Source organism: Lynx rufus, unplaced genomic scaffold, assembly GCF_022079265.1.
Source record: "Lynx rufus isolate CCGP_SWC_20201006 ecotype Redwood Valley unplaced genomic scaffold, mLynRuf1.p SCAF_2, whole genome shotgun sequence".
Classification (NCBI taxonomy): Eukaryota; Metazoa; Chordata; class Mammalia; order Carnivora; family Felidae; genus Lynx; species Lynx rufus.
In genome coordinates, this window is record NW_025814834.1 from 227,593 (window position 1) to 254,506 (window position 26,914).

At 59.2% G+C, this 26,914-nt stretch overlaps 1 protein-coding gene and 1 long non-coding RNA gene across 6 annotated transcripts; both read right to left on the reverse strand.

Moving 5' to 3' along the window:
* ATG4B (autophagy related 4B cysteine peptidase) lies at positions 1–26,676 on the reverse strand. 5 transcript variants are annotated; one of them, XM_047083178.1, is made up of 13 exons: positions 26,493–26,658; positions 17,509–17,610; positions 17,293–17,364; positions 15,055–15,153; positions 14,566–14,667; positions 14,014–14,086; positions 11,237–11,316; positions 5,150–5,343; positions 4,549–4,627; positions 4,118–4,263; positions 2,854–2,910; positions 2,357–2,450; positions 1–1,474 (listed from the first exon to the last, which is right to left on the reverse strand). In XM_047083178.1, exons 1-13 carry the CDS (start codon positions 26,641–26,643, stop codon positions 1,401–1,403), a joined length of 1,323 nt encoding a protein of 440 aa, XP_046939134.1. In that variant the 5' UTR covers positions 26,644–26,658; the 3' UTR covers positions 1–1,400. The 5 variants fall into 5 exon arrangements, 4 of the variants coding, with proteins under 4 accessions (XP_046939134.1, XP_046939136.1, XP_046939133.1 ...); XM_047083180.1 differs by lacking the exon at positions 1–1,474 and adding an exon at positions 25,906–25,999 and having other exon boundaries at positions 2,363–2,910; positions 26,493–26,575; XM_047083177.1 differs by lacking the exon at positions 1–1,474 and having other exon boundaries at positions 2,363–2,910.
* On the reverse strand, positions 8,578–11,219 carry LOC124514857 (uncharacterized). Its single transcript, XR_006962682.1, has 2 exons — positions 10,777–11,219; positions 8,578–10,675 (listed from the first exon to the last, which is right to left on the reverse strand). It is a non-coding gene; the product is annotated as an uncharacterized LOC124514857 (long non-coding RNA).
* Positions 26,677–26,914: the final 238 nt, after the last annotated feature.

The following is a 26,914-nucleotide window of genomic DNA, read 5'->3' on the forward strand; positions in this document are numbered from 1 at the left end:
TGTTTTCTACTGAAACGGTTATTATTTGCCATTAAGAATTGCAAACTACGCTACGAGGAATGAACATTTTCTTCAGTAAGCCTTTTTCAAAACACACGAAACAAAGCTCCCCGTGGGTCAGGCCATCGCCCGCGCCCCCGGTTCGTACCGACGGCAGGGCTGCGGCAGCGCCCCGCGCCCCCAGCCCGCGGCAGCGGCGGCACATGTGTGGTCCAGAGGGTTGCAGCCAGCCCTCCCGGCTCCCCAGGCTCTACCTCACGGATGGGGCGCAGGACAGACGGCCCACACGAGCAGGGACACGGAGCCCTGGCGACACGTCCTGGCAAGCCCCGGCGGGCCCGGCGCAGTCTGGGCCCGGAACACGGGGGCTGAAGGCTACAGGTGCTGACGTTAGAGCCGAGAAGGGTCTGGAGACGTCTCCAACTGGTGCAGAAGGATGGGGCGCCAGTCTCGCACCATCAAGCCTTAGGCTTTGCTCTCTGGCCCCAAACCACCTAAAACCTCACCACGAGGCAACCCCGAGGACAGGGAGCCGGAGGAAGGGCCTGGGGGCCCCAGGGCAGCCCCCTCCCCACCCCCCGACCCAGATCCGACCCAGGGGAAGCCGGCGACGGGAAAGCAGCAGCACGGCGGGGGGAGGGGGGGTGTCTTCGACGCCAGGACCCACAGAGGAGACATGAGGAAGGCACGCCCCACTCGGGCGTGACCTGCAGCTCCGAGGCTGTCCCTGTCCTAGCGAGTCACATGCACGGTGACATCTTTGGATTTCCACCACGCCCCACCACTCTGCTACTTTTCCTCCCAAATCAAGGAGAAGCCTTGCCGTTGACTCTTCCGGCCCGGTTTCCCCCCGAGGTAGCCCTTGAGAAAGCACGGTGGCAGGGCGGAGGCCGCGGAGCAGGCAGGGGCCGAGGCGAAGTCCACAGGCGTCCCGCCGCACACGCCTGCCCTGCAGGTCTTCCGAGGCGGACAGGACAGAAATTCACGTCCTTGTGACTTCAAACAGGATTTTAATTCCAAAGCAAACCCAGAACCGAGCGCCCAGGAGGAAGCAAGGCAGAGGCGACGCGCCAGCGCGGGGCCGGCAGTGTGGCAGGGAGAGCTCTCGCGAGTGTGACGGGCCCTGCTCTCGGGGGCTCCCGGCCCGGCCGCGCTGGGCTTCCCTCGGTGGCTCCTGGCTTGCGCCTTGTCGCCCAGACAGACCCTCTGGGCCGGAGCAGCAGCAGGGCTCACGGGGGGGCTCCGTGTGAGGGCAGAGGCGGCACGGGGCGCGGGCGCTCAGCGGACGGGCAGGCTGGATGGATGAAATGCGGCGGCACCAAGCGCCCCAGGGCGGGTCTGGGCTCTCGAAGGTGCCCCCAGTGAGGGCCAGTGGAAACCGTCCCCCAGCTCCGGGATTTTCAAAGAGACAGGATTTCGAAGTCTTCATCTTCTGAGTCAAAGAATCTTTCCAGTCGCTCTACGTCAGAAGAATCTAGGAGAAACGAGCCAACGCCTCATCAGGTGCCTGGCGTGGGACACCTGGGGCGTGGGGACGAAGCGACCAGCGCCTGTTGTGCGCACCGCCCGCCGCACCCTGCCTCTGGCCGGTTTGCCCTCGGTGCAGCAGGAGCCCAGAGGACACCGGGCCGCTGCGTGTCTCGGCCGGCCCGGAGCCTCAACCAGGGGAGGGCGGGCCAGAGAGTCCCTGAGGCTCATCTGAGGAGAACACGCTTCTCGTTGGAGCAGAGAGAGAGGCTGGGGGCTGGGTGGGCAGGGATTCCCGTCCCGGGGTTGGGGGAGGGCGGGCAGCACTCCCTTCTGGGTTCTGTCAGACAGTGGACTCCGTCATCAGCCTCCAGAATCTTCTCAGAGGGACAAGGACACGAGCCCCGTCATCGTCACGGAGACAGACGGCTTCAGGAACCGGATGTGCTCCCGGCCTTCCTGCCGAGGCCGGGTTTTCGGTACGCTGCAGGCTGACTGACGTCGGAGACGCGGAGGGCCTGAGCGAGGGAGGCGGCCTGGGCCTAGAGCCCGTGAGCAGCAGGAAACGGGCGTCCAGCTGCGGCCTGCCGTCCCAGAGCTGGCGCCGTGCCGTCTCGGAGACACAGCGTGTCCCGGCTCTGACGGAACCCAGGGGCCGCGTGAGCACCCCCGGGCACTGCGCGTGAGGCGAGGGACAGCCCGCTTGGGGCAGGGGACGGGCTGCCGGGCAGCACCCCTGGTCCCACACACACCACAAGCGGTCACATCTGGGGTCATACAAATCTTAAAGGCCAAAGGCAACCGGAGAAGCAGAGAGACAGGGACAGAACGTCACACAGACCACAGGACGGCGCACCTGACACGTGGCCCCGTGGCCCCCCACACTCACCTAAGGACAGGTTCAGGACGTCGGGGCAGGCCAGGTGGGAAGGCTGCTGTTCCACCAGCTCGAACATGGGCAGGGCGCCCCCGAGCAGCGACAGCTGTCAGCAGACACGGCCGGCCGTCAGACACGGCCCCAGCGCCCCCGCTCACCAGGCAGAGGGAACTGGGGACAAGAAAGGGGCGGCAGCCTCCGCACAAGAGGCTCTCGACCCTCTGCTGAGGCAGGTGCCGCCGCCCCTCGGGCATCCACGTGTCATCAGGTCTCCGGCCACACGGGGGGCGGCAAGCGTGAGGCTGGCGAGCAGCCTCGGGGGCAAATCCCACTTACCGCCTCCCTTCACCGACACGACAGCGGCGAGCCAGAAACCGAGGCGCACGAGCGAGGTCCGAGGCCGACGCCACAGCCACGACCACGCGAGGGCCACGGCACGCTGCGAGGTGGGACCCCAGACCGGAGACGGCCTTCCCCCCTGCCCCGCAGGCGGGGGACCCGCTACCCACCTTTCTGACGCGCTGGCACCAGTCGTCAAAGTCCTCCTCGGTCTGACAGAAAAACCCCTGCAAGAGAAACAACGGTGAGCAGCACGCGGCAAGGCGCGAGAGCGGGGCCCCCTCAGACGCCGTGTGGACCGCGAAGGGGCGTCCACCCTCCTCTGGAGGCTCTGCCCCAACTGACCAGACACAGAGGCCGTGCACATTTTAACGGTCTGGCCGGCAGCAAAGGCCCCTGGGACCCCACCACGTGCGGCCCAAGTGGGCCTCCCCCGCCCAGCGGCACCTCGACACGGGGAGCCCTGGGTCCCACGGAGCCAGTGAGGACGGCGCACAGTTGCAGCCACGCGCACAGAGCGCCAACCCTGCTGACGAGTTACGAGAAACTCCACGCGCCAGCAGAATCGCAGGTTTTTACCACGAACAGGAGCACGGGCAGCACCCTGCAGGGAAACGGTCTAGTTTCTCCTAAGGAGCCCACGTGCAGCACCCTTCCTATCAGGCGAGGACACGGCGTCCACGGAGCTCGCTGTCCAGGTGGCTCGGGTACCGAGCACTTCGCGCAGCTGCGTACTTCGCGCTAGCCAGACGGGAACTCAACCCTCCACGCTCCAGCCACGTCCCGCCACCCTCAGGCATCCTCCCCGGGGCCACCAACCTCAGGACATGACACAAGACCCACAGACCCTGCGTCCAGATGTCTGTTTCGGGACCGATCTGCCTCATCTGTGACTCAATCACCCCCCGAGGGACATCATTACTTGCAGGCATCTTGGGCCTCGTTCCCCATCAAGTACATTTTGAGAGCACACAAGTTCAGAGAAATCACCACCCCAGATCCCAGCCTTGGAATCAAGAGAGAAGGAAACTGATTCTTAAGGACGATCTCACAGGCACAGAAGTCAAGAAACTTAAAAGTCAACCCAAAGAGCCCACAGAGGTGGTGCAGGGCAGTGGGCTGGGCAGGCCGCCGCTGCCGCCGCTGTGTTACGGGGGCTCACTCACTCTCACCGCGCTCTGGCTCACACCGAGGCCGTGAGGGCCGCGCAGGGCCACGCAGGATGACGGCCTCTGGCGGGTGTGAGTAGCTCATGGACACCGTGAACCCTTTTGTGCCCTTTGCATTCTAAACCGACACGTTGGGGAAAAAAAAAAATCACGAGAATCCGAAGCCTTTCCGAAACTTCCATTCTAAAACAGTGGGACTGAGCACAGGACGACTCAGAACGCCAGCCCACGTGGCCGGAGAAGGCGGGACGGGGTGGGGGCGCACCACGGCAATGGACGGGTCGAGCTCCCTGACGCCCATCCTGCTCGGAGGGTGCTGGCAGTGGAAGCTCTCGTCCGGGATGAAGCAGCTGTCCGCAAACTCCACCGCGGGCTGCGTCGTGTGCGGGTCCAGGTAGATGAGCTCCTCGCCTGCGTCGGAGGACAGAAGTCAGCAGACGGGGAGCGGCCCGGGGTCCCATTTCAGACCCGCCGCACCGAGACCCACCTGGCTGGGTGTATCAGGCCGGGAGAGCTGGTGGGCCGCAGACGGGGCGGGAACCAGCCCACTGGGGAGGCCGGCACCGGCCAAGAGGGGACACAGACCACCCGCGGGAACGGGACACCCGGCTCGAGCCGACGCCCTAAGGACGTGCAGCCTGCCCCCTCTTCCTCAGCTTCGGGCCCGCCTGAGCATCCCGCACACCCACCACTCACCGACGTAGCCGATGAAGTAATGGGCGCTGTTGGGCTTGCCTCCGATCACGCCCAGGGACTGGGGCATCATGAAGCAGTGCTGCGGGACACAGGGGAGGCGGGGCGGCTCAGCATATGCTGTGCGGCAGCACAAGCCACGCGACCGCCAGCCTGTGTGTCCAGGGGGCAGCCCCCTTCCCTGCCAGCCCCAGGCCCGAGGGCGGGACGCGGGAAGGAGAGCCGGAAGACGTGGTCCCACAGAGCTTAGCCACGAAGGAATCCGCGGTCGCGTCCGGGGAAGCTCCGTGGGGGCAGCGGGCCTGCGGAAGGGGGACGCGGGCGCAGGGAGGAGGTACGGACTGGGCTCGGTGGCCCGTGCACAGGGCAGACAGGCGTGGGGGGGAGGGGGGGAGCGGTGCCCCGAGGCTGGGTGCTGGCGGAGACCGGAGGCAGGGGGAGCAGGGGAGCAGAGGCGCAGCGGCCAGTGGAGAGGCGGTCGGGACTGCCGGGAGTGGGGCCAGCAGTCCACGGGGTGCCAGCACGGCCACGACAGCAGGGTTTAGCAACAAGCGGCATCTCGAGCCCCCTGCTGGTGGGCGAGAAGACGCCGGCCCCCACCCACCTTCAGAGTCTCCACGTAGGCCTCGTTGATGTCCGTGAGCCCCAGGCGCAGGGGGATGAGAAGCACCAGGGGTCTCCACGGTGCCAGCCTGTTGCTGACCTCGGCTCCCGCGGGGAAGCCGTTACAGTGCCGGCCGGGATCCGCAGGAAGCGCGGCGGCCCCCGCGCACGGAAGACCGCCCCTGCACAACCTTCCTGAAAGATGGAGACGGGCTTTCAAGGGCCGAACAGGGGCAGGCGGACGGTAACCCGACAAAAACAAGTACACAATCATCTGGTCTTAGGAAAAGGGGCTAAAAAGCCAAGGGCTTAAACGCAATTCAAACTTGGAAAATACGACGATTAATCCTGCCGCCCACAGAGAAAAAAACAGAATCAAACGTTTTCTATGCACGTCCGATAGACAGTTGTTACTGTGAAGTAAAGTGTCCCGTGAAACCGTACAGGCAGACACAGCCGTGCGCCCAGCGACGACGGCTCCGTGGAGGCACGGGGCCCCTCAGCAACGAGATGCTTTCCCTCCCTCATGAACGCTGCTATCTGCCGTCTACACCTGCTGGTGACCCCTAACCGACGTCTAACAAGGGGGCTGGCTGGTCGTGTGGACGGGGATGCTCCAGCAGCACCCGGTCCGTGGTTTCTGAACACCTTTCCCCACTACACGGAACCGGGGCTCCTCAGGGAAACCACCGACCCCAGGCCTGGGGCAGAGAGAGTGCAAGATGAGCCTGAATCTAGTTAACGCCCAAATGGAGGACTGGACGATGACGATGACAGAGCACGTCAGAAAACAGCACGAACCTGAAGGGGTGTCCACTCACCGTCCTTGGAACAATGAGTAAGGACCATAACGTGTAATGCATAACCCGCTGAATAAAAAGAGAATCCACAAGTCCAGTGACTCACAAAGTTTCCAAATCGAAATAAGGAGAAAGGGGCACCTGGGTGGCTCAGTTAAATGAGGAGAAGGCAGGCAGAGAGGGCTCTTCTCGAGAAGGCCAGCCAGTGAGCCGGCCGGGGAACGTGGAGGAAGGACGGTTACAGAGCCACCGTTCCAGGCAAAAATCCTCAGAGCACACTCTGCATCACCCTCAGATCTCAGCGATCGCAGAAGCAGAGACGCGGCCAAGCGGGTGCCCTGAGGAAGCACCGCTGCTGGGCAGAACCTCCACGGCGGCGCTCTACTGGTGGCCCCGGGGTCTGCTCGTAGGCAAATGTTTACTCAGATCCGAGTGCGAGGAAGCAAACACACTGAGTGTGGGGCGCTGTACCAAACCGGCCCAGGTTCTTCAACAGGTCAGTGCTATCAAAACCCAGGAAAATAAACCAAGGGGGCAAACCGTCAGGTCAGAGGAGACCGCGAGGCCCCCGGACCACAGGCCAGGGCTGCGGAGCGGCGGGAGAGTGGGTGTGCCAGGACACCCCGACTGGGGATGCAGGAGGGAGGTTGATGGCTGAACGAACCCGGGATTGGAATTTCTCAAAATGCGTAGTTGGGGCGCCGGGTGGCTCAGTCGGTTAAGCGTCCGATTCTTGACTTCGGCTCAGGTCATGATCCCAGGGACTCTGCACTGAACGCAGAGGGAGCCTGCTTGGGACTTTTTCCCTCCCTCTCTGCCCCTCCCCTGCTGGTGCTCATGCTGGCTCTTACTTTAAAAATACATACTTGGAAGATGAAAGAACGGGTGAGGAAGGGATTCAACTTTCTTTTCATCTCTGGCTAATCCTTGTTTAATATTGCGATTTATTGTAAGAAACACGTATTTGGTTTTCTAGCAGAGCTCCTAAATCCCTTTAATTTTCCTAAGTGATGAGGCCCACACAGGTGTCTTTCGTTGTACGAATGAGGTGACTTCCCCAAAGCTTCTACGGGTGGGCTGGAACTTCCAGTCCCACACCTGACCTCTGGGGAGAGGGGCTGGGGCGGAATCGATCCCCAACGGCCAATGATTCCATCAGCCGTGCCTGTGTAACAAAGCCTGTGTAGAGACCCAAAAGGACCGGGTTCGGTGAGCTTCTGGGTGGGTGAGCACGTGGAGATTCGGGCAGAGTGGTGCTCCCGGAGAGGGCACGGAGGCTCCACACCCCTTCCAGCCGGCTGTTCCTGAGCTGCGTCCCTTCCAACACTCCGGGAATCTACTAAGTGAGTTCTGAGAGACGCTCAAGCAAGTTCACCGAACCCGAAGAAGGGGTGGTCAGAACCTCCCATCTACAGCTCAGAAGCACAGGCCACAAGCTGGTCTTGGCGCTGGGGTCTGAAGGAGGGGCATCGTCTTGTGGAACCGAGCCCTCGGCCCACAGGGTCTGACGCTGCCTCAGCTCAGTGTCCAACTGGGTTACAACGTAGCATAGTTACACCCAGCTGGTGTCGCAGAACTGCTTGGTGTGGGGGGTGCAAGCCCACGTAACAGAACTGATGTCAGAATCTTACCATCTAATTTCTGAAAGCAGATTTCTGGGCTTTTCCCATTTTCTTTTTTTAATATTTATTTTACAGAGACTGCAAGTGGGGGAGCGGCAGAAAGAGGAAGGAAGGAAGGAAGGAAGGAAGGGAGGGAGGGAGGGAGGACAGAAGATCTGGCAGGCTCTGCGCGCCAGCACTGAGTTCAACGTGGGGCTCGAACTCGTGAACCTTGAGATCATGACCTGAGCCAAAGTCAGGTCATGACGAAACAGAGCCACCCACGTGCCCCGTCCCATTTTCTCTTGATAAAGTTACCTGGTGATGTGTTATTGCTATTTTGAAAAAGCCAGCTCCAGAATTTATTAGTTCTACAACTCCTTCTTTTAAATCATTAATCATCAATTGGTCTTTATTAATACCACTCTTCCTGGATTTCTTCAGCTAATTTTGTTGTTCTTTCCCTAACTTCTTGAGTATATGCTCACTTCGTGTGTTTTCACTTTTTAGTATCTGGCAAGCAGTATTGCAGATACAGGCTCTTCCTGAGTTTAGAATGCATCACATTCTGATACGGAGTCTGTAAACTTCACTTCTTTTGATCCAAAAGCTAAGGCCGCTTTCAAATTTCTAGGTAGTATCGTGTCTTCTATTTAGTCTCCATTAGTTTATACACACGGACACTTCAAAAAGGTATGTTCTGTGGCCAGAATCTAGAGTTTAATGTGTATCCGCTAACCTCTCTTACGGTGTGATCGGGCCGCTCCGTGACTCCATGTTCCGTATATTCAACCTGTCACCTAGTCTGTTTACTGCTCTGTGACACTTTCCTGGTTCACTGCATCTTCATCACTAGCACAGAATCTCACGTGGATGGGCTCAAGAGAGGACGGGAGCAGGGCCTGTCACTGCTGCACTCTGGGGACCCACCAAGGCTGCACGTGGCCCAAACACTGCAAACGTCCTGCTGTTAACGAACAACGGGTTTTCATTTGTACCAGGCACCCACTGGCAATTCTGTCGTGCTGCTCTAACATCCTTACCATGTAAAAGCCCCCTGTGTTTCTATCAGTGACAACAGCTGAACGCTGCCTGGGCCCCCAGCTCACAAGCCAGGCCACTGCCGCGGAATGCTGACCTGTCTCCGCCAGCATCTCCTGTGGCAGAAGGGAGACAGCCAGGCCAAAAGGATCACCTTTCTTCAAAGGCAGCTTATTATCATCGTCAACTGGGTGCTTATAAAAGTGCCTCTTTATCTCTGCAGCTTGGAAGTGTCACCAGGAACACGCATATCTGAACAACTCTTGGTTAAAAAGTCGGAGGTCTCCGGTTCTACAGATAACACCTGCTCTGGAGCGGGGAAGCTTTCCTCCCGTTCCTTCACGGTCACCTGTCCTTGCCCCCTGAAAATTCTATCCACAGCCACCTCTGTTTTATCTCTGCCACCAGGGTCTTTCCGCCACATGCTTTCTCCGGTGTGCTCGAGTTTAGTTTTCCTTCATTCGTGCGCAACACCAGATTGTCTTTGTCGATCTGTAATTCCCCAGATCCAGTGACTTCCCACTGTCTGCTTGTTCACGAGGGTCTAAACCCACTGACGGCAAGCGCTGGCAGGGGCAGAGGCTGCTCTGGGTGTCCTGGCCGGCCCCCCAAGGAGGGTGGGCAGGTGGGTGGGGACATCCCAACCAGCAAGGCCTCCCCTCGCCCCGCACACTTCCCCTGAAGAGGAGGGAAGGTGGGAACCCCGTGCTTTCCCTGGGGAGGGGCTCTGGGGGTGCTTCCGGCTGACCCTGCACACCCGGGGTGCTTCCGGCTGACCACTCCCGAAGCGGCTCTGAAAACTAGGTCGGCCCTTGCTCGGCCACTGCTGGTTCTCCACCACTTGCTTTGCTGAATCAGAGCTTTCCCTCCTGCGCCCGCGACCTCAGCCCCCGTGACTACAAAGAGGCTGCCCTCAGGCCTTTGCTGCAGCCCACGGGGCCTCCCCTGGGGCTCCTAAAACCAAAAGCATTAGCACAGCCATTGGGAAGCACCTCCGTCTACTCCACGCACCCCTCACCCCTCAGGTCTCTGCACTTCTTCAGCCCCAGTGTCCTTGTGGGTTGGGTTCTGATGCTGTCCTTCCTCAGTCGTCCCCGTGAGCAGCATACAGCGCTTCTGACTCAGGAGGGGAGGACCACGGGGCCCTGATCACGGCCGGGCAGCCACACTCACCCCGCTTAGGAGCCCTCCCCAGAACAGACCCATGTCGTCCTCAGACAAACCCCGGATCCACACCTCGTCTCCAGCAGCGCTGCCGCGGGCAACCTGAGACCCTGAGAGCCGGGAGCCAGCGTCCAGCCACGTGGCTGAGTCTCCTCCAGGCGCCAGCCAGCACCCTCCCCACCGAGGAATGGAGGTTCCGGACAGCAGCCTGTCCCTCACCCCTCCTGGCACCGCACCAGGGAGCCAGCCGCGCTCGTCTGAGGGCAGGTTGGGAGGCTGACTGGGTAGACCCTGAGGTAAGCGGTTCCCCCCAACAACGGGGCCAAAAAAACCCTGATGTGTATTGGGAAGTGAAGAGACAACAGATGGTTGTGACGTTTCACTGACGGAAGAGGCCGCTGTTGACGACTGTAAGGACCGCTCTCAAAAACGAGACACACACTGGGAGGGGCCGTCTATACGCCAACAGGAACCATTTCCAAGTGAGAAAATCAAGTGTCGTTTCCCTCATTCTCTGTGCGTTTCCATAGTTTCCAACGTGTCACAAACATTTCTAGAAACAGAATGCGAGGAGAAGGCAGAGGGAAAAGATACATGTCCTTCTGTGGGGGCCCTGGTCGGCCAGCCCTCAGGGGACACAGGGTCGGTGAGCTGGGAGGGCGGGCCGGGCAGAGGGCCGCTGCTTGCTGGAGGCCCGACCCTGGCTCCCCCGACACCTCATGGACGCTGTCCCCCGGCTGAAGAGGGGAAGGGCCAGTCGGCAGCGGGGAGCAGCGATGCCTCGGGCCCAGGTGCGCTTGTGGCGGGGGCCCCCCACCCGCCGTCACAGCACAAGACCTCCTCCCGCAGATCAGCTGGCTCACAAGGCTCTTTCTTATGTGACAATCTTCAACAAGACCAGAGGGAGGGAGGGCTGGGAAACTGTGGGGAAAAGGCGTTCCCGAGGAGAAAACTAAGACGTTCGAAAGAGTTTTGTCGGCTTGGTAGCACAAGAGGATGTCAACTCCAAATTCAAAACTCACTCTCTAGAGGCTATCTGCCAGATGGAGCCGTTTTCCTCCCGGACTACCACTTCAGCATGCCTGGACGCCTCCAGGTTTCCCGTGGATCCTTCCAGAGGGAGGGACAGAGCTACGCTCCCCTTTCCTGCTGCACGCTGGCCCGAGCCGGCGCAGCAGAAAGCCATTCCTGCCTTTCCTTGCGGCGCACGGATGCCCGCGAGGGGCTGACCCAGCACACCGGAACACTTCGCTTGCAACGAGGACACAAAACAGCACGGGGCACTAAGGGACCCAACCCAGCTCTACAGAGAATCCAGGCCCTCCCCCGAGCCTGGTGTGCGCTGAAAGAGAACAAGGGGTCCCCTGGCCTGCGCGTGGGGCGCCGACCTGCACGCCGGGGGGGGGGGGGGGGCGCCCAGCGTGGGCCAGGGAGCCACCCCCGAGGCCCACCAGCCACAGCCCCGCACGCCCGTTCACTTACTGATGTCCTCCATCACCACCGTGTTGTCCATCGCTACGTGGACTGCCAAGGCGCTCCACGTGTCGAAGACAGCAAGCTTCCTGACGGAAAAGGGGAGAACACACCAATAAGCCTTCACGATCAAAGACATCTCACTTGTGCGGGGCAGGTGAAGGAAAGAGCATCAAACGCTCTAGCGGTTTCTGCGGATGAGAAAGATGACGACCGAGATGGTCAGCACCGCAGGCGGGAGGAAGGCCGAGGCTGCGGCCCGCTTGTTCCCACCTGGGCCCAGGACACCCTCCATCACCCGCAGCCTCCACCTGCGGACACAGTCCCCGCGCCAGAGCCCTGCGTGGCATCACCTCCTGACCCAGCTGCACGCGGAAAGGGAACTGGGGCGCAAGCCCCGCCTCAGGCACCGGGGGTGTGGCCGACCCAGGCGGGCCCAGCCCCCCGCTTCTCCCAGCACCTGCACACGCAGCTCCAAAAGTGCTGGACTGACCAGCACTCGGGTCCTCCCACAGACATCTGGTTTCACAACTGCGAACAGCAGCGGAAAAGAACCGAGGCCAAAGACAAGATTCTGAAGAAACCCAGAGAGCAACCGAAGGTGCAGCAGGAAGGCGGGCGAGTGCACCCTGGGTGCTGGGTGACGGGGTGGGGCCGCCCAGGTGACAGGGAGGACCTGGTGTGTCTGGGGACGCACGTGGAAGGCACGGGGCAGCCACAGAGAGCCGCTCTCGATGGGAGGCCAGAGTGGAGGCCGGGGGAGCGCGTGCAACACGCCACTGGCTGCCTCCCTCTCACGTCTGCCGAGGGCCAGGTGCGGGCCCGAAACCCACGGACGCACAAGACACAGAGCAGCCCCTCGTGAGGCTGACGTTCCGAAGAAGCGTGTGGGCAGCAGGCGTCGTGGAGAAGCACGGAGCAGCAGTGGGGGGCGCTTCCAGGGCAGGTGCAGAGTGCCTGGGAGCGAGCACAGGGTGGGCAGTGGAGGCAGGGCCCCGCGTGTGCTCACCGCTTTCCCTGGACTCGGCTGGGAAGCCCCAGGACGGTTCCGAGCAGAGAAGGGGCAGGTGGTCAACTTGCACTTTGTGAAAGCGTCACCTACTGCTATTTCCACAGAGACTCAAGAATGACAGAAAAGGAAGACCAAGGAGGAGGCAAAAGACGGGGCTTGGGCCAGGGTAAGGACAGGGAAGCAGTGACCCCTGGTTAGAGTCTGGACACACTGGGACAGGGTGTGCCGAGAAAGAGTCTGGCAGGATCTCAGTTGTTGGCCTGAGTTCTGGAAGGAAGGACAGCACTGCCGTTCCCTGTAGAGGAACAGGCTGGGGAGGGGGGGCAGGGGGGCCGGCTTTGGGTTCTGGCTGTTAGGTTGACCTGCCCCTCAGACACCTAAGGGGTGATGCTGAGGAAGCATGTGGACCTGGGCCTGGAGGCTGGGCACGTGGCTCTGGGAGCCGGCTGCGTGCACACAGCAGCTGAGGCCGGTGCTGACAGGGAGAGAGCGGCCAAGGGCCCAGGCCGGGCCTGCGGTGCTCCCCGATGGGGCGAAGCGGCCACAATGGAGGCATCGACAGGGACCAGACAGCATGACCGTGCGGCCCAGGGTTTCCAAGACAGAACACCTGCATCGAGGGCCACCTGCTGGACGGCGGAGTAAACAGAGGACCCAAACCTGGCCTTCAGATGTGACCACTAGACTGACAGCAACCTCGAAGGAGCTCTTCAGAGCAGCAGTGGGGACGCAGAGCGAGGGAACAGCTGAGACAGGGAGAGTCCACATGCAGAGCCCGCGGACAGACCCCGCGTCCAGACACGCAGAGCACGTGGAGAGCACCCACGCAAACCAGCACACCGCACAGACCACACACACAGGCCACGCAGAGAACACCTGCAAACCACGCACACCACACAGACAGCACACCACACTCACGCGGACCACACAGCCACGGCACACACGGGCCACGTGCACCGCGGACCACAAAGACAGACCGTATGCACGGAGCACACCAACAGAGTCATATGCAGGCCACACACGCTGACCGCACAAACAGGCCAGGCACACGGGCCACGCAGACCGACCACACGCGCGCACCATGCAGGGAGACTGACCATCCGCAGACGAGGCTCCCGAGGCACGCGGGGCTGGGCCCAGGGCCCTTGAGGGTATGTGGTGGGGGCTGAGCAAATGGGGGGCTGGGGAAGAACACAGACGGCGGGCGGGCTCGGGGCTCAGCTAGGAGGCGGACGTGCGAGAGAAGGCAGCATCTGGGTTCCTCCAACCCAGGAAACGCGACCAGGGCAGCCGGGCGGAACTGGCAGCCCGTCGCCGCAACGAGGAGGAGCGGGCTTGGGGCCGAGGGACAAGGGCCGGTTCAGACCCGCTGAGCGAGAAGCCTGGGAAGAGCCCGGGGGGTGGGCAGCACGTGCACGAGTCAGGACGTGGAGGGAAAGCCGCAGCTGCAGACACGGGGCCCCAGGAAGGGGCAGAGCCCCACGGTGCCCACGCCATACTGCCGTCGCTCCAGACCAGCGTCACCCTCCCAGACCCTCAGAAAGCACCAGTGGGTGGTCCGGGTGACACACACGGGCCCCACCCAAAGTGCGCCATCTGGGTGAAGATGTTCATTTATCGGGAAACAGAAATTCCACACAGGAGACCACTTGGTGCGGCCGCCCGTGAGGGGAAGAGGGGAAGACCCCCCCACGGCCTTCAGCAAGCGAGACTCAGCGGAGTCTCGCGCTCCACTACGCCCCAGGACACGGGAGGGACAGAGCTTGGCACGTACTTGAGCACCTGGGCGACCGTGTTGGGCCCGTACCACTGGCCGATGGACTTGCCCTCGCCGACTCCCATTTGTGCTGCAGGAAACAAGACGGGATGAGTGACGGGCACCGCAGCCCTCCCCCCCCACCCCCACCCCCCCGAAGCGGCAGCAGCAACGCTCCACAGGAAGCCCGCACGGGCGCTCCCACCCCGGCCTCCAGCGGGCCGGGCCCTCCCCACGCACACCAGGACGCTTCCTCGCGAGAGGCGCGGAGGCCACGCCAGGGCTGCCCTTCACTACGAGCCAGGACCCCAGCCCCTCGGTGAGGAGCAGGAGGGCCGGGTCTCTCAGAGCTCTGCCTCTCCCCTGCCCTGCCCGCGGGAGAACACGAATCAACACAAGGAGCACTCGGACCCCGCGAAGGGTGCAGCGCGGGACGAACCCTCGGGGGCAGGGTCCGGCTTTCACAGCCCCGCCGGTTATGGGCCGGAGTGACCTACATACAGCCTCACGCCTCGCACACCCCACAGCAGAGCGGCTCTCGGGGGACCCCGCACATCCGCAGCCTCCCACCTATCTGGTGAATGGAGTAGTAACTGTCCTTTCTGTCGATGAACGCGTTGAGCACGCTGAAGTAGCTGTCCGGCTGCCTCTTCCGCTGCGTCCACCGCCAATCTATCGGAGACACGCAGAGGTCAGCGGTACCCAAATAGCAGAGAGAGGCCTTTACGCTTCTAGAACACCCAAGCCACAGAGGATACCCTTCCCTGAACCTTCCTGACGTTAACAAATTCTCCAAGCTTCCAAATACGTATGAGCTAAGCCACCGGAACAAATCCACGCAGAAGACAGACGTGGTTTCAGTGACTTCATACAGAGTTTTTGAAAGACAAACGCTCATCAGTATCCTTTACAGTCACTTTTTCGAGCTGACGAAACCCAGGGGGTCACCACTCAAGAAACCCTGAACCCCAGTCTCTGCTCCACCAGTGATCACTCTGGGTGACCTCACCCCACAGTCCCCTTTGCTGAGAACGCTGCCGTCCCTGCGCCATGACTCACCTCGGCCTAAATGCCGGCACACCAGGGCCTGGGCAAAGATCATCTGTCCACACCGCAGCATACAGCCCCAGCCTGTGTCCGAGGTGGGGCCGGTCCCCCCTGGCAGGGCAGACAGACAGACAGGCCTCGCTGTCAGAGGGCCCGGCGGGCCAGGAGGCCACCGGCGGGAGGCCCGGACGCCACCTCAGCTGCACCCCAGGTGACAGGCCATTTAGAGCCTGCTCATGCCAAGGGCACATTTAGTGGGCAGTGACGCACCCCGCCATCCTCTCAAGATGGGTGAAATATGTGAACAAGTCAGTCGCAGAGAATTAAGAGTGTGTGGAACACATGAAAAGACAGGAAGCCTCGTGAGTAATCTAGGAGACCTGAAGCTGAATCAGGAGCCATTTTCCAAGCCCCAGAAGGGCAGAGACGCAGGTGCTGCGAGAGCGGGCAGGGGCGCGTCGGCCGCAGGGCAGGAGCAGAACCGGGGGGTCAGCAACAACCCCGTGCCCTGGCAGCAGGCCCACCCCGGGGCACAGAGGGTGTGGCCACCAGGCAGAGCAGCTCTGCGTGCCCTCCGGGATGGGCCCTGGCACGTCAGGAGACACCTGTACGTCCTATCCACCCGCAATTCCACAGGCAGGTGCTGGAGGAGCAGAGATGCCAGGGTCGCCCCAGCTGGCTCCACTGTCCCCGCCCAGGTCACCTCAGAGCCTCGGACAGCCCCTCCCACGAAGCCTCTCGGGCTTTCAGAGCGCAACGCCCCAGACAAACTAGTCCTCTCCGCGTAGCCAGGGCAGGAAAGAGACCACGGTGGCCCTCACAGGCAGGCCGCGTCCTTCTCGATGACTTCACCAAACCGCACAAGGCTCCTCTTGGCCTGTCCTTCTGTGCCCAGACCGCAGACCCGCAGGACAGCGGGGTCCTGCCAGCACCGCCAGGCACCCCCACCCCGCCTCAATCCCAGGGCGCAGCCGACAGGGCTCATCAGACAGTGGTGTGTGGTGGCACAGGCCTCGGGTCCGCACTCTGCAACGCTCCCCGACAGGCACCATGGCTCGGCCACACACACCTCACTCCAGGGACGCAGGAAACCGCGTCTGGGTGAGGGGCCTGAGACCAGCCACCCGTTGGCCTTCTGGTGCCCCGCCACCTCCAGTGTCGGGTTCTCCAAACGGCAAAGGCCAGGCCGAGCCCTGGTGCCCAACCTGTCCACCCCCAGGGTCCCGACAACAAAGGGTCACTCTCAGTGGGACGTACACTCGTGCTACGTATGTAGGCACGTACGTATGCACGCTGCCCCTCAGCTCTCCCACGGCTAAGTGCGGAACACATCGGAAAAGGTGATGGGGGCGGGGGTGAGGGGGGCGCCTGGGTGGCTCAGTTGGTAAAATGTCGGACTTTGGCTCAGGTCATGAGGTCATGGTTCATGGGACTGAGCCCCGTGTTGGGCTCTGCGCTGACAGAATGGAGCCTGCTTGGGATATTCTCTGTCTCCCTCCCTCCCTCCCTCTCTCAAAATAAATAAACTTCAAAAAAAATTTAAAAAGTGTCAGATTCAGGGCAATGGCTTCCACACATGCTGGCCCCACAGCAGGAAGCGAACTGTCACCACCACGGCCCGGGGACAACACTCAGACACACAAACTAGATCCTCCTGGATTGACACGCTGTGCGCTACGGTAACACACCAATTCGTGTCCCCTTCTGTTCTGCATTTTTAAATGCCGGTTGTGACTCATTATCCTGATCTCAGGTCCCAGGAAGAAACCTTGACTTGCACACCGATAATCCCTGCCCTCGGAAGAATCAGGAGTCCTGGGTTTGGCCCCTGACTCTGCCACACCAGGGGCGAGCCCTCAGCCGGCTTATATTTAGTTCAGGTTGCTACAACAATTAAAACGAAGTGACAGGGGCGCCTGGGTGGCGCAGTCGGTTAAGCGTCCGACTTCAGCCAGGTCACGATCTCGCGGTCCGTGAGTTCGAGCCCCGCGTCGGGCTCTGGGCTGATGGCTCAGAGCCTGGAGCCTGTTTCCGATTCTGTGTCTCCCTCTCTCTCTGCCCCTCCCCCGTTCATGCTCTGTCTCTCTCTGTCCCAAAAATAAAATAAATAAACGTTGAAAAAAAAAAAAATTAAAAAAAAAAAAACAAAAAAAAAACGAAGTGACAAACAACTAGCATCCTGAAGTTAACTGTCAAGTTTCCCTCCTCATACGACGTACGTATCGTCACAGGTTGTAACAGAGTACTTACCAATGGCTGGGAAGTTTTTCCTGTATGTAAACCAAAGTCTGGACGCCACGTCGGACAAGATCTCATCCTTTTCTAGGGATTATTTAAAAGAAGAAAACACAGCCTTAACTTGGTAGATCACGTGTCACAGAAACTTAGCAGGTAACTATTATTACCACAAAACGCTTTTTGTAGACTGAGCCCCGTGAGCACAGCAGGCCTCACCACGGCTAATACCTGTGGAAATGCTGTATTTTCTACCCAGTATCCACACAGGCTCTGAGGTCTCCGGGAAATCTTCAAATTCGGCAAATCGAAGAGTGTCGTAGGTCAGAGTAGCTATTGAAACCAAACACACAGTGATCCCATTTTTATAATTTCAGAGAACAGCATCAGAGACTATCTCTAGCATTTCTGTATAAAGAGCTAGGTGGAATTCTGCATCTCCGCAGGGTCGTGCCAGCTATCTGTCCCCCCCCCACCCCCTTCCCGGCCCGAGCCTCACCTTCCGGCAGACACGTAGGTGAGGCCCACTGGGCTAGGCCCAGGGCAGGGAAGAACTTAATTCTTTTTTTTTTTTTTTTGGTAAGAGTTTTTTGTCTTTGTTTTTGTGTGTGTGTGTGTGTGTGTTTGTTTTTCCGAGAGAGAGACACAGAGAGTGAGAGAGACAGAGGGGGAGAGAGAATCCCAAGCAGGCTACACATTCAGCATGGAGCCCAATGCTGGGCTTGGTCCCGTGCTGAGGCCATGACCTGAGCCAAAATCTAGACTCAGGTGCCCCATTAAGTACTTGTTTTAAATTTAAACCTACAGGACAAAAGTAGCCCTGGCATCTCAGTGCACACGGGGGCCTGCAGACTAAACAGACGGTGGAGTAAATGTCCCCTAGGAGCATGTGTCCAGATGCCGTGGGGGAAGGCAGGCACTTCAGGGGCAAGAAAACAAGCTCCTGGACGACGAAGCCAGATGCAGAGGGCGGGACACAGACTCCCAGAAACAGACCCAGAGGCCCCTGCAAGCTGTTTCCACTTCACTGACGCTCTGAGAACAAGGCCACCGGCTCCCACCTGCGAAGGAAGTTGCCGTGTGTGGAGCTAGCAAGTCCTGAGCACCACTTAATACCGTGTTGCTTCAGCTAAGAAACTAGAGAGGCCCAGGGTCCCTCTCTGTCCTTGGACCCGGATGAGGAAACCCTGTGCACACAGTCTGCAGACCCGGCAGAGCACAGACGGACACCCGCGAGGCAAGGTGCACAGTAGGTCCCGGGCCCCCCAACTCTGTGGCTGCTCCTCATGGAACAAAAATGCAGAGCTCTCATCTGCTAGCTCCCACCCCTCAGTGGCACCTAGTCACTTGTACCCTTCACCCGTAGCTTCCCCAAAATCTTTGGAAAATCTATCATAATAGTTTCTCCCGCATCTGAATTTACTTTTTGACAACAGCCCCACCTTTTGGTAACAACGATATATTGATTTTTAAAACCCCAAGACTACAAAAATATTATAAAAAATCATCTGCAGCTTCACACCCAGCGGTGAATCTCCTTCCAGAAGTCTACGTGTGGACCCACAAAGGAACTACACCACACCCCTGATTTCCTCCTCTCTGTTCTAGACAACAACGCGGTCAGTCCACACAGACACAGAGCTCCAGCAAATGTCTACCAGTCTCACGGTGTCCCACTGCACAGATGTCCATGCCCTGAGCGCTCAAGCGCCCGGTTTCCTGCGTGAACGTCCCAGCCTATCGGTCTGTGCTGTGTGCGATCCCCTGGGGGTGTCGGGGGTGTGGCGCTGGCAGTGGGGGTTCAAATCCTAGCTCAGGCACTCACAGCTTCTAAGTTCTTTGGGCTCCTTGACCTCCTGGTGTAGCAATTTCCTTGCCCATAATATGGAGGGGTAGGGGGGAAAGTAACAGGATGCTCTTGCAGTGCGACTGCAAAGTGTCCGTGAAATCCTCCCCACGAGGCGCTCACACAGAAGCTGGCAGACTGAAGGGCTCCGAGGTCAGCTGGCATCATTAATATCGAGGACGAGGACGCAGACCTGCAGGCTCAAAGGCGCGCAACTGTACTCCCCCCACGAGGCGAGGCTGCGCTGGAGGCGCGCTAATGCCAGTCACGGGGCTGGCCGCCAGTGCTCCGCCAACAGAGACATCCACAGCAACAGAAGACCCCGTGCTGGCTACTTAAAGAATCCCCTGGCTGTCAGGAACCCAGACCCAGCCCTGCCTTTTTTTCCCACCCCGAATCAGATGGCATCAGAACAGTCTTGTGCTTCCAGAGAAGCCTCGCCGCCCAGAGCGCCTGAGCAGGATGCAGGCACCGGGGCGTCACTCGCTGGGCTTCGGGCACATGCAGGGGCCCCGCTCGGTGCGTGTGACTTGCCCACGCTTCCACCGTGAGGAAGAGCCCCAGCCCAAGGCTACCTCCCCCTCCTTTGTTAGGGACGATTCTGGTCTCCGCACACAACTGCAAACGCTACGCGGGAATGGACTCGCGTTCCACCTTCTCACGGGGCTGCAAACACCGCCATGCCTGTTACCTCTCTCTCTCTCTCATCAGGACCTCTGGGTCGTAACCCACGCGGACACTCAGCTATTCTCAAGAAGAAAGGAGGCAAACAGCTTGTCTGGTCTCAAGTGACACCACCACAGGAGCACACTCTCATCCTGCCCTACTAACGTCTGAGGTCCTCCTACGGCCGCAGCCGTCAACTACGGGTGAAGGGGTCTCTGATGACCCTGAGAGCTACCGAGTACTCCGGGCGGCATCTCCCCCGTGCACCGCGTCAGGGGTGCGGCACACGTCAAAGGGCCGCCACTCCGTGTGAAAGCCGGGGCCCCTCTGAAGTTGAGAGGTTTTCATCAATGAGGTGGCAAAACGCAAAGCAGGTGTATTTCTTAGGTTTACTAGCCAAGTTTATAGGCAACCACGCCAACTTCAGAGGGAAAGGAGTAAGAGGCGTCCCTTTAACACCGGTCACCAAATTTCGTCCCAGAGCTAACAAAATTATGGGTTGCGTGCCCTCAGATCCTTTACTGCCCCAGCCAAAAGCAAGCAAGGAGCCAGACACTTGAAGGGAATGAACTACACCAGGGAGTGACCCCAGCTCTTGCCAGATCAGCAGGAGCCTTGAAGCGAGGGCACACGTTATCTGCGGGTCCCCAGAGAGCGCTGCCGTGCCCCTGTTCCCCACGTCCCCTCACACCACTGTTTCTCCTGCTCCTGCCCCTCCAGTGACCGCCCCGGGGGGGTGCAGGTCACATCCCATCCGCCTCTGGAACCAGCTGCAGACACACTGCCCCCAGTGCACCGCGGCATCCTCAGACAGGGACCGTGGTCGCCTCCCGGTCCTGGGGGACACTGCCTGTCGAACACACTCCCCGCCGTGTGGAACCAGAAGGCTCACCCTCACTTGGTGGTGACCTTTCTCTGCCTTGGTCCTCTCATCGGTAAAACAGGGACGGTGTGAGGAGGAAACCTGAAAGGCTCTGTGCCACAAGGGGCGACAGGAAGCGAGGTTCAGGGTGGGTCCCCTGAGAGCGACCGAGACGGCCACGCTGGCAATGCCACAGCCAGGAACGAGAAGCCCCCACGCTCTGTAACTGAGTTGTGGCCCCCAGGGCCATGTGAGCAGGAAGCTGGCCTGGAACACAACCCGCAGGAGCACGAAACTGCATCTAAGGCCCAAACCTCCCTCACAGACGCAGGGCCGTGCTCAGAGCGCAGATGCCAGCCACTGCGACGAGTCCCATGGACCTGCGGCAGTTCAGCCCAGGAATGCAACCGAAGGACCCCTCGTCCCCGTGCGGACACCAGAGTCCTGCCCGGCAATCCCCCCTGCCCCGGAGGACGGGACCCGCCTGGTGTCCCCACAGCCCGGCACCCTCACGGCGCCTGGACCATACCAGCAAGCTCCTGGCCCTTCCAGATTGTACTCTCCAACAAAGACAATGTTTTCCTAAATCCATGCACGTCCGAAGTTCAACTTTGTAGCTGCTGGAAGATTTGGTTCTAGGCACAGAGAGCCCACCTGCTGGCTGCAGGATGCACGCCCGGGTCCCCTGACCACGGAGTGGGGACACTGCCACTGGCTCTGCCCAGGGCAGGTGGGGACACAGGCTGGTGCAAGGTCCCAGCAACATGTGCGGCACCCAGCCGTGGTTTTCAGCACCCCCTCTTCCTCTCTTTCATATCCTCTTGGACCTCACGTTTCATGGGATGGAACTAAATCTCCCTTCCCCTCAGAGAACACTTTTGCCGTTCGTGTTAATTTGGTCAAAACACATATTAATGACCCTGCAGAACGGAAAATGTTACAGGACACCCGTTCAGAAAACAGTTCAATAGACAAACCAGCACTTTCCTCCTTTAAAACTCGGCTCGCAACGCCTGAACAAAGTGGCCAACACGGGAGGCCACTCGTCTACCAACTCCGCTCACACCGGCCGGCGGCCTCTGCCTCCTTCCCAGAGAGGCTGCGGCAAACTGATGAGCCCTTTATCTAATTTCATCACCATCCCGTGTGATCTCAATCCTGTGTGAAGCAGTTCACATACGTTCCACGTTAAAAAGGGTCAAATCCCGAAAAGACCGCCAGTCTCCCGACTCCCAGGAAATGACTAACCCCCACTAAGGTGACGCGCAGGACGAGAAGGGCTGACAGGTGCCATTCGCCGTGAGAAAGGGGCTCCTTCAGAGGCACTTGCCTTCAGTTGGTCACCTGAGTCCCAGACACTTGATTTTCCACGTTTTCCTCCCTGATCACATCCGGAAGAAGGAGCAGAAAACCCTTTGATAGCATGCTAATTCCATCAGGAAAGAAATGTTCTGATTTATGTTATTAATTTGACAGAAAAATAGGGAACTGTGCTCAACGAATGTCACCAATTTCTCTCCGCTTAGTACCAATCACACTGTAACCCAACCAGGGAGAAATACAAAATACACGCACCACTAGCTCCTTTCAAGCTTATTCTAAAGCATCACGTTTCAAAGACATTTCCCCAAAATACCTACAGCTTCTGAGAGATCATGTTTTATAAACAAAATCAAAAGAAGCGTTCTCCCTTTCCTTTAAAAATGTTTATGCTAAGCAGCACCTGGGTGGCTCAGCCCCGACTTCAGCTCAGGTCATGATCTCATGGTTCGTGAGTTCGAGTCCCACATCAGGCTCTGTGCTGACAGCTCGGAGCCTGGAGCTGCTTCGGATTCTGTGTCTCCCTCTCTCTCTGCTCCTCCCCCGCTTGTGCTCTGCCTCTCCATCTCTCTCAAAGGCTCTTAGAAATAAACATTAAAAAAAAATGTTGGGGCGCCTGGGTGGCGCAGTCGGTTAAGCGTCCGACTTCAGCCAGGTCACGATCTCGCGGTCCGTGAGTTCGAGCCCCGCGTCAGGCTCTGGGCTGATGGCTGGGAGCCTGGAGCCTGTTTCCGATTCTGTGTCTCCCTCTCTCTCTGCCCCTCCCCCGTTCATGCTCTGTCTCTCTCTGTCCCAAAAATAAATAAACGTTGAAAAAAAATTTTTTAATAATAAAAAAAAAAATGTTTACAGTTAAATCTTTTTTTTTAATTAAAAAAAATTTTTTTTAACGTTTTATTTATTTTTGAGACAGAGACAGAGCATGAACGGGGGAGGGGCAAAAAGAGAGGGAGACACAGAATCGGAAGCGGGCTCGAGGCTCCGAGCCATCAGCCCAGAGCCCGACGCGGGCCTCGAACCCACGGACCACGAGATCGTGACCCGAGCCGAAGTCGGACGCTTAACCGACTGAGCCACCCAGGCGCCCCGTTTAATTTTTAATTTTAGAGACAGAGAGAGTGAGAAAGCAGAGGAGGGGCAGAGAGAGAGGGAGACAGTCTCAAGCAGACTCCACGCTGTTACCACAGAGCCTGATATGGGGCTCAAACCCATGAACTGTAAGATCACAACCTGAGCCCAAACCAAGAGTCGGATGCTCGACCGACTGAGCCAGGCACCCCAGAAAATGTCTGTTTAAAATAGCAGGTTTGCAAGTAGTTACTTTCTAAAATCCCAAATAGTTTACATGAAGATGTTGGCGGTTCAATTCTGAATAGAAGGAAGAGACAGGAAAAGTACCCAGAACGTTAGCGACACCAAGAACTGGAAAATAACGCGCTCATGAGCACACCAGACAGAAGGCCACTCTGAACCCTGCTGCCCCGCAGGGATCGGCAGCCCCTTCTCGCCGTTTACACCTTTGTGTTACAACAGGCTAGCTTTACGTGGCAAACTCTCCAAACCGAAGTCCTTACAGTGCAGAGTGGGAAAGTGTCACAGATTCAATCTCTGCTTCAGTTACCAGCCACGCACCAGACACAGCGCGAAGGCCTGCGCGCACAAGGTGCTGGCTCTGTCCTCAGGGGACGGGCGGTGCAGCTCTCTAACCGCTGGCACCGGTCAGTTCCCTGAACCCAGAGCGTGTCTTGACACAAGTGCTGGGGGCTCAGGGGACAACACAACGGGCCCGCAGCCAGCCTGCCGCCTTCTGGACCCCTATGCCCCGGCCGGCAGCCCTGGGCACCCCTCCTAGGCCCCTTCTTTTTCCTTCTCTTCAGACCATCAGCAACTCCTCCAAAGTGGCTTCCCACACACTTGAACCTCTAGTCCAGGCCCACGCCCTCAGCTCCAGGCCGGGGACCCAAACCTCCCCGGACGTCGCAAAGCAGATGTCGAACAATAGTCAACACATACAAAGCCAAACTCCCGACAGCTTCCCCACCGGCACCACTCCCAAGGTCCTCCCCGGCAGTTTCTCAGCTCAGGCCACAAACCTCAGCCCCACCTTCGACTCCTGCCTCTCGTCCCCTCCTACCGCCCCATCACCTCCAACCCACAGAAGGTCCTGTTGTCTCAAGCCTCCAACACATCCAGAATTTGACCCAACTAAGTAAGGTCCGCTGGGCTTCCTTGCAACAGGCTCCCAACCAGAGTGTCCCTAGCAGAGGGTCCCTACTGGAGCCTCCCTACCGGCCTCCTGGCTTCTGCCCTTGCCCCTCTCAGCACGAGCAGCATTCCCGGATGGAAGAGCCAGAGTGAGCGTGTGCAACACATTTCCCATCACGGTACTCCTCCACTCAAAACCTCCCAAAGAGTCACCAACTTGCTTAGAATAAACAGCCCAGTCCTGTGCCTGGGCCCAGTTCGTCTCTCTGCCTTCAGCTCCTAAGCTCTCATCCCACCTGCTGCACCCCAGCCACACTGGGCCACCTGCCCTTCCTCCTACGCTGCTTTTGGGTCTCAGTTAAAACTCACCTCTGTCTGCAGAGACACCCTGCCCATGACTCCAACCCTCCTGGCCCACATCCCGCTCCCACGTGAGCCGCATGGCTTTTGTCTATTCTGTTCACTTCGCTAGCCAGGGCCTAGAACAATGCCCAACACAAACCTCTCACTCAACAATAAATGTAGTTTATCAAATGGATCACTGTAAAAACAGAACCACCAGGAATTGCGTAAGATTTGGTCAAAGAAGGCAGAATCCGTAAGGACTCCAGGGATCAGGGGAGACTGGGTCGTTAATCATCCCTAAAAGGATGCACAACATCACGTCAGGAAAAAAACCCTCCACTGCAGCTTACAGATACCACACGTACTTTTATCAGCATCAACAGAGGCCCTCAAATGCGAACACCTTCTGGTACTTTGAAACAGCTTTGGTGTTTTCCCTGGAGATGACTTCAGGGAACCACCACGTGGCTACCCCTAACTTTAACCTGCTGATTTTCACGTGCACGGCAATACAACCAGCATTAAACCATGTTTTCCCCCTTAACCAACTCTCCCATGTCAAAGGTCTACAGTTTCTGAGCAGGGCTAACTTCAAGAAAGTGGATAAATAATTCTATTCCTTTCTCCACCCTGTGCCCCCTGCCCCCAGCAAACAGTAAAACACTCTCTGACACTTCTTTTTAAAACAAACCTCACAAAAAATAACCTCTTTAACCTGCTCTTTTGGGAATCTGGGCAACAGTCTCCACCACAACTTAACGCGTTTATTATTTTTTTTTAATGTTTTTATTTATTCTTGAGACAGAGCGCGTGCGCGAGCGAGGGAGGGGCAGAGAGAGGAAGACACACAATCCAAAGCAGGCTCCAGGCTCCGAGCTGTCAGCACAGAAGCACAGAGCCTGACACGGGGCTCGAACCCACAACCCTGAGATCATGACCTGAGCTGAAGTCGCAGGCTTAACTGACTGAGCCTCCCCAACACATTTAAAGGACAAAATGCTACAAATCATTGAAATACTGGCCATACACGTTTGCATTCATTTCCAAACTGAGATTTCAGTAAGTTTGTGTTGCCATTGCCAGAAGAAAGACACAGCAAACAATGCCATCCAGGATGACAGGTGGGATGAAACCAGGCGGGGGAGGGGAGCGGTGCTTGAAGGCCAATCACTCCCTATAATGAACGAAAAGGCTAAGACTGCCCTGGAAATGCTTTCAAGGCTACTGAACAAAGACCCAAAATAGCTTGCCAGCAAAAATGAAGGGACGGTCTCTCCTCTGAACAGAAGCACGATGAGACAGACCAAAACACCACATATGCGGATATTCGCACATGTACGTGTACACACGGATAATACACACACCCTCCCGCTCGGCCACATACTTTGCATTAGGACCCCAAGAAGTTAAGTTATGATGAGATGAATTCAGGTGCTCTCTTCAACCACGGAAAGGAAGCTGGCATGATCTACTGGTCACTGAATTTAAAAAAGAAGAAGAAGAAAAAGAAGAAGAAGCGCGTGCCGTGAGTATGTTTCTGGCCTCCAGAGAGTTCAAGAGTCTCCTCCACTTCTTAATTCCCGGGGCATGGGGAGCGGGTGGGGGAAGACAAGGCATTCTCCGGCCGCAGTTTCTAGAGCCAGCTCCGCCCGACCCCCAGCAAGCGCCCGACACCGAGGCGGTGTCCCGTCTGGGACGCCACGCCGCCCCTTCTCGTCCGAGCTGGCCTTGGGCCTGTCGCCGGGCGCCCGGGCGGGACCGAGAAGGCGCCGAGACACGCAAACACCCGCTGTCACATCCGCGCCGGCCTTCCCACGGACGCCGTCCCCGCCCCGCTCCGCGTGAAGGCCAGCTCCGCCCCGCGGCCCCGCGCCCAGCCCTCACGCCCGCCGAGGCCGGGCGACACCCCGGCGGCCGACGGGCCAGGAGAGCGCCGCCCGCGGGTAGCCCAGCGCCCGCTCGGGCCCTCACCTGCGTCCATCTTCCCTCTCCGGCCGCCGACTGAGAGCGGCGTCGCTCCGACGGTTCCGCAGCGCGACGCGACGGGCCGCTGCCGGGGCCAATCCGGGCCTAGCGGGAGCGGGCGGGGCCGGAAGTGAGGGTGGAAGCGCACGTCCGCCATCTTGGCGTACGGCGGGGCCCAAAGCCGAGGGCTGGGCCCGCGCGCTCGGCTCCCTGGCGGCCTGCACCGTTCGCTCCAGGGACCTCGGCAGCGACCCGTTGGGCTAGCGGAAGCAGAAGCGGGCGGGCGGCGGGACCCCGGGGTAGGGGGGGCGCGTCAGCCCGCCGTGCGCCCGGGCCGCCGGCGCGGCCATCTTGCCGTACGGACCGGCCGGCGCGCCATGCCGCCGTACGGGGCCACCGGCCCGAGGCGCCCCCGCCCACCCTCGACG

Bases quoted from the DNA above. Each gene is read 5' to 3' on its own strand.
- ATG4B (XM_047083177.1), bottom strand. From the start codon at position 26,643: ATGGCGGACGTGCGCTTCCACCCTCACTTCCGGCCCCGCCCGCTCCCG. The intron at 14,087-14,565 runs GTGGGAGGCTGC...TGTTTCCTGCAG, and splicing joins CTACTCCATTCACCAGATAG to CACAAATGGGAGTCGGCGAG. The intron at 11,317-14,013 runs GTACGTGCCAAG...CTTTTCCGTCAG, and splicing joins ACGGTCGCCCAGGTGCTCAA to GAAGCTTGCTGTCTTCGACA.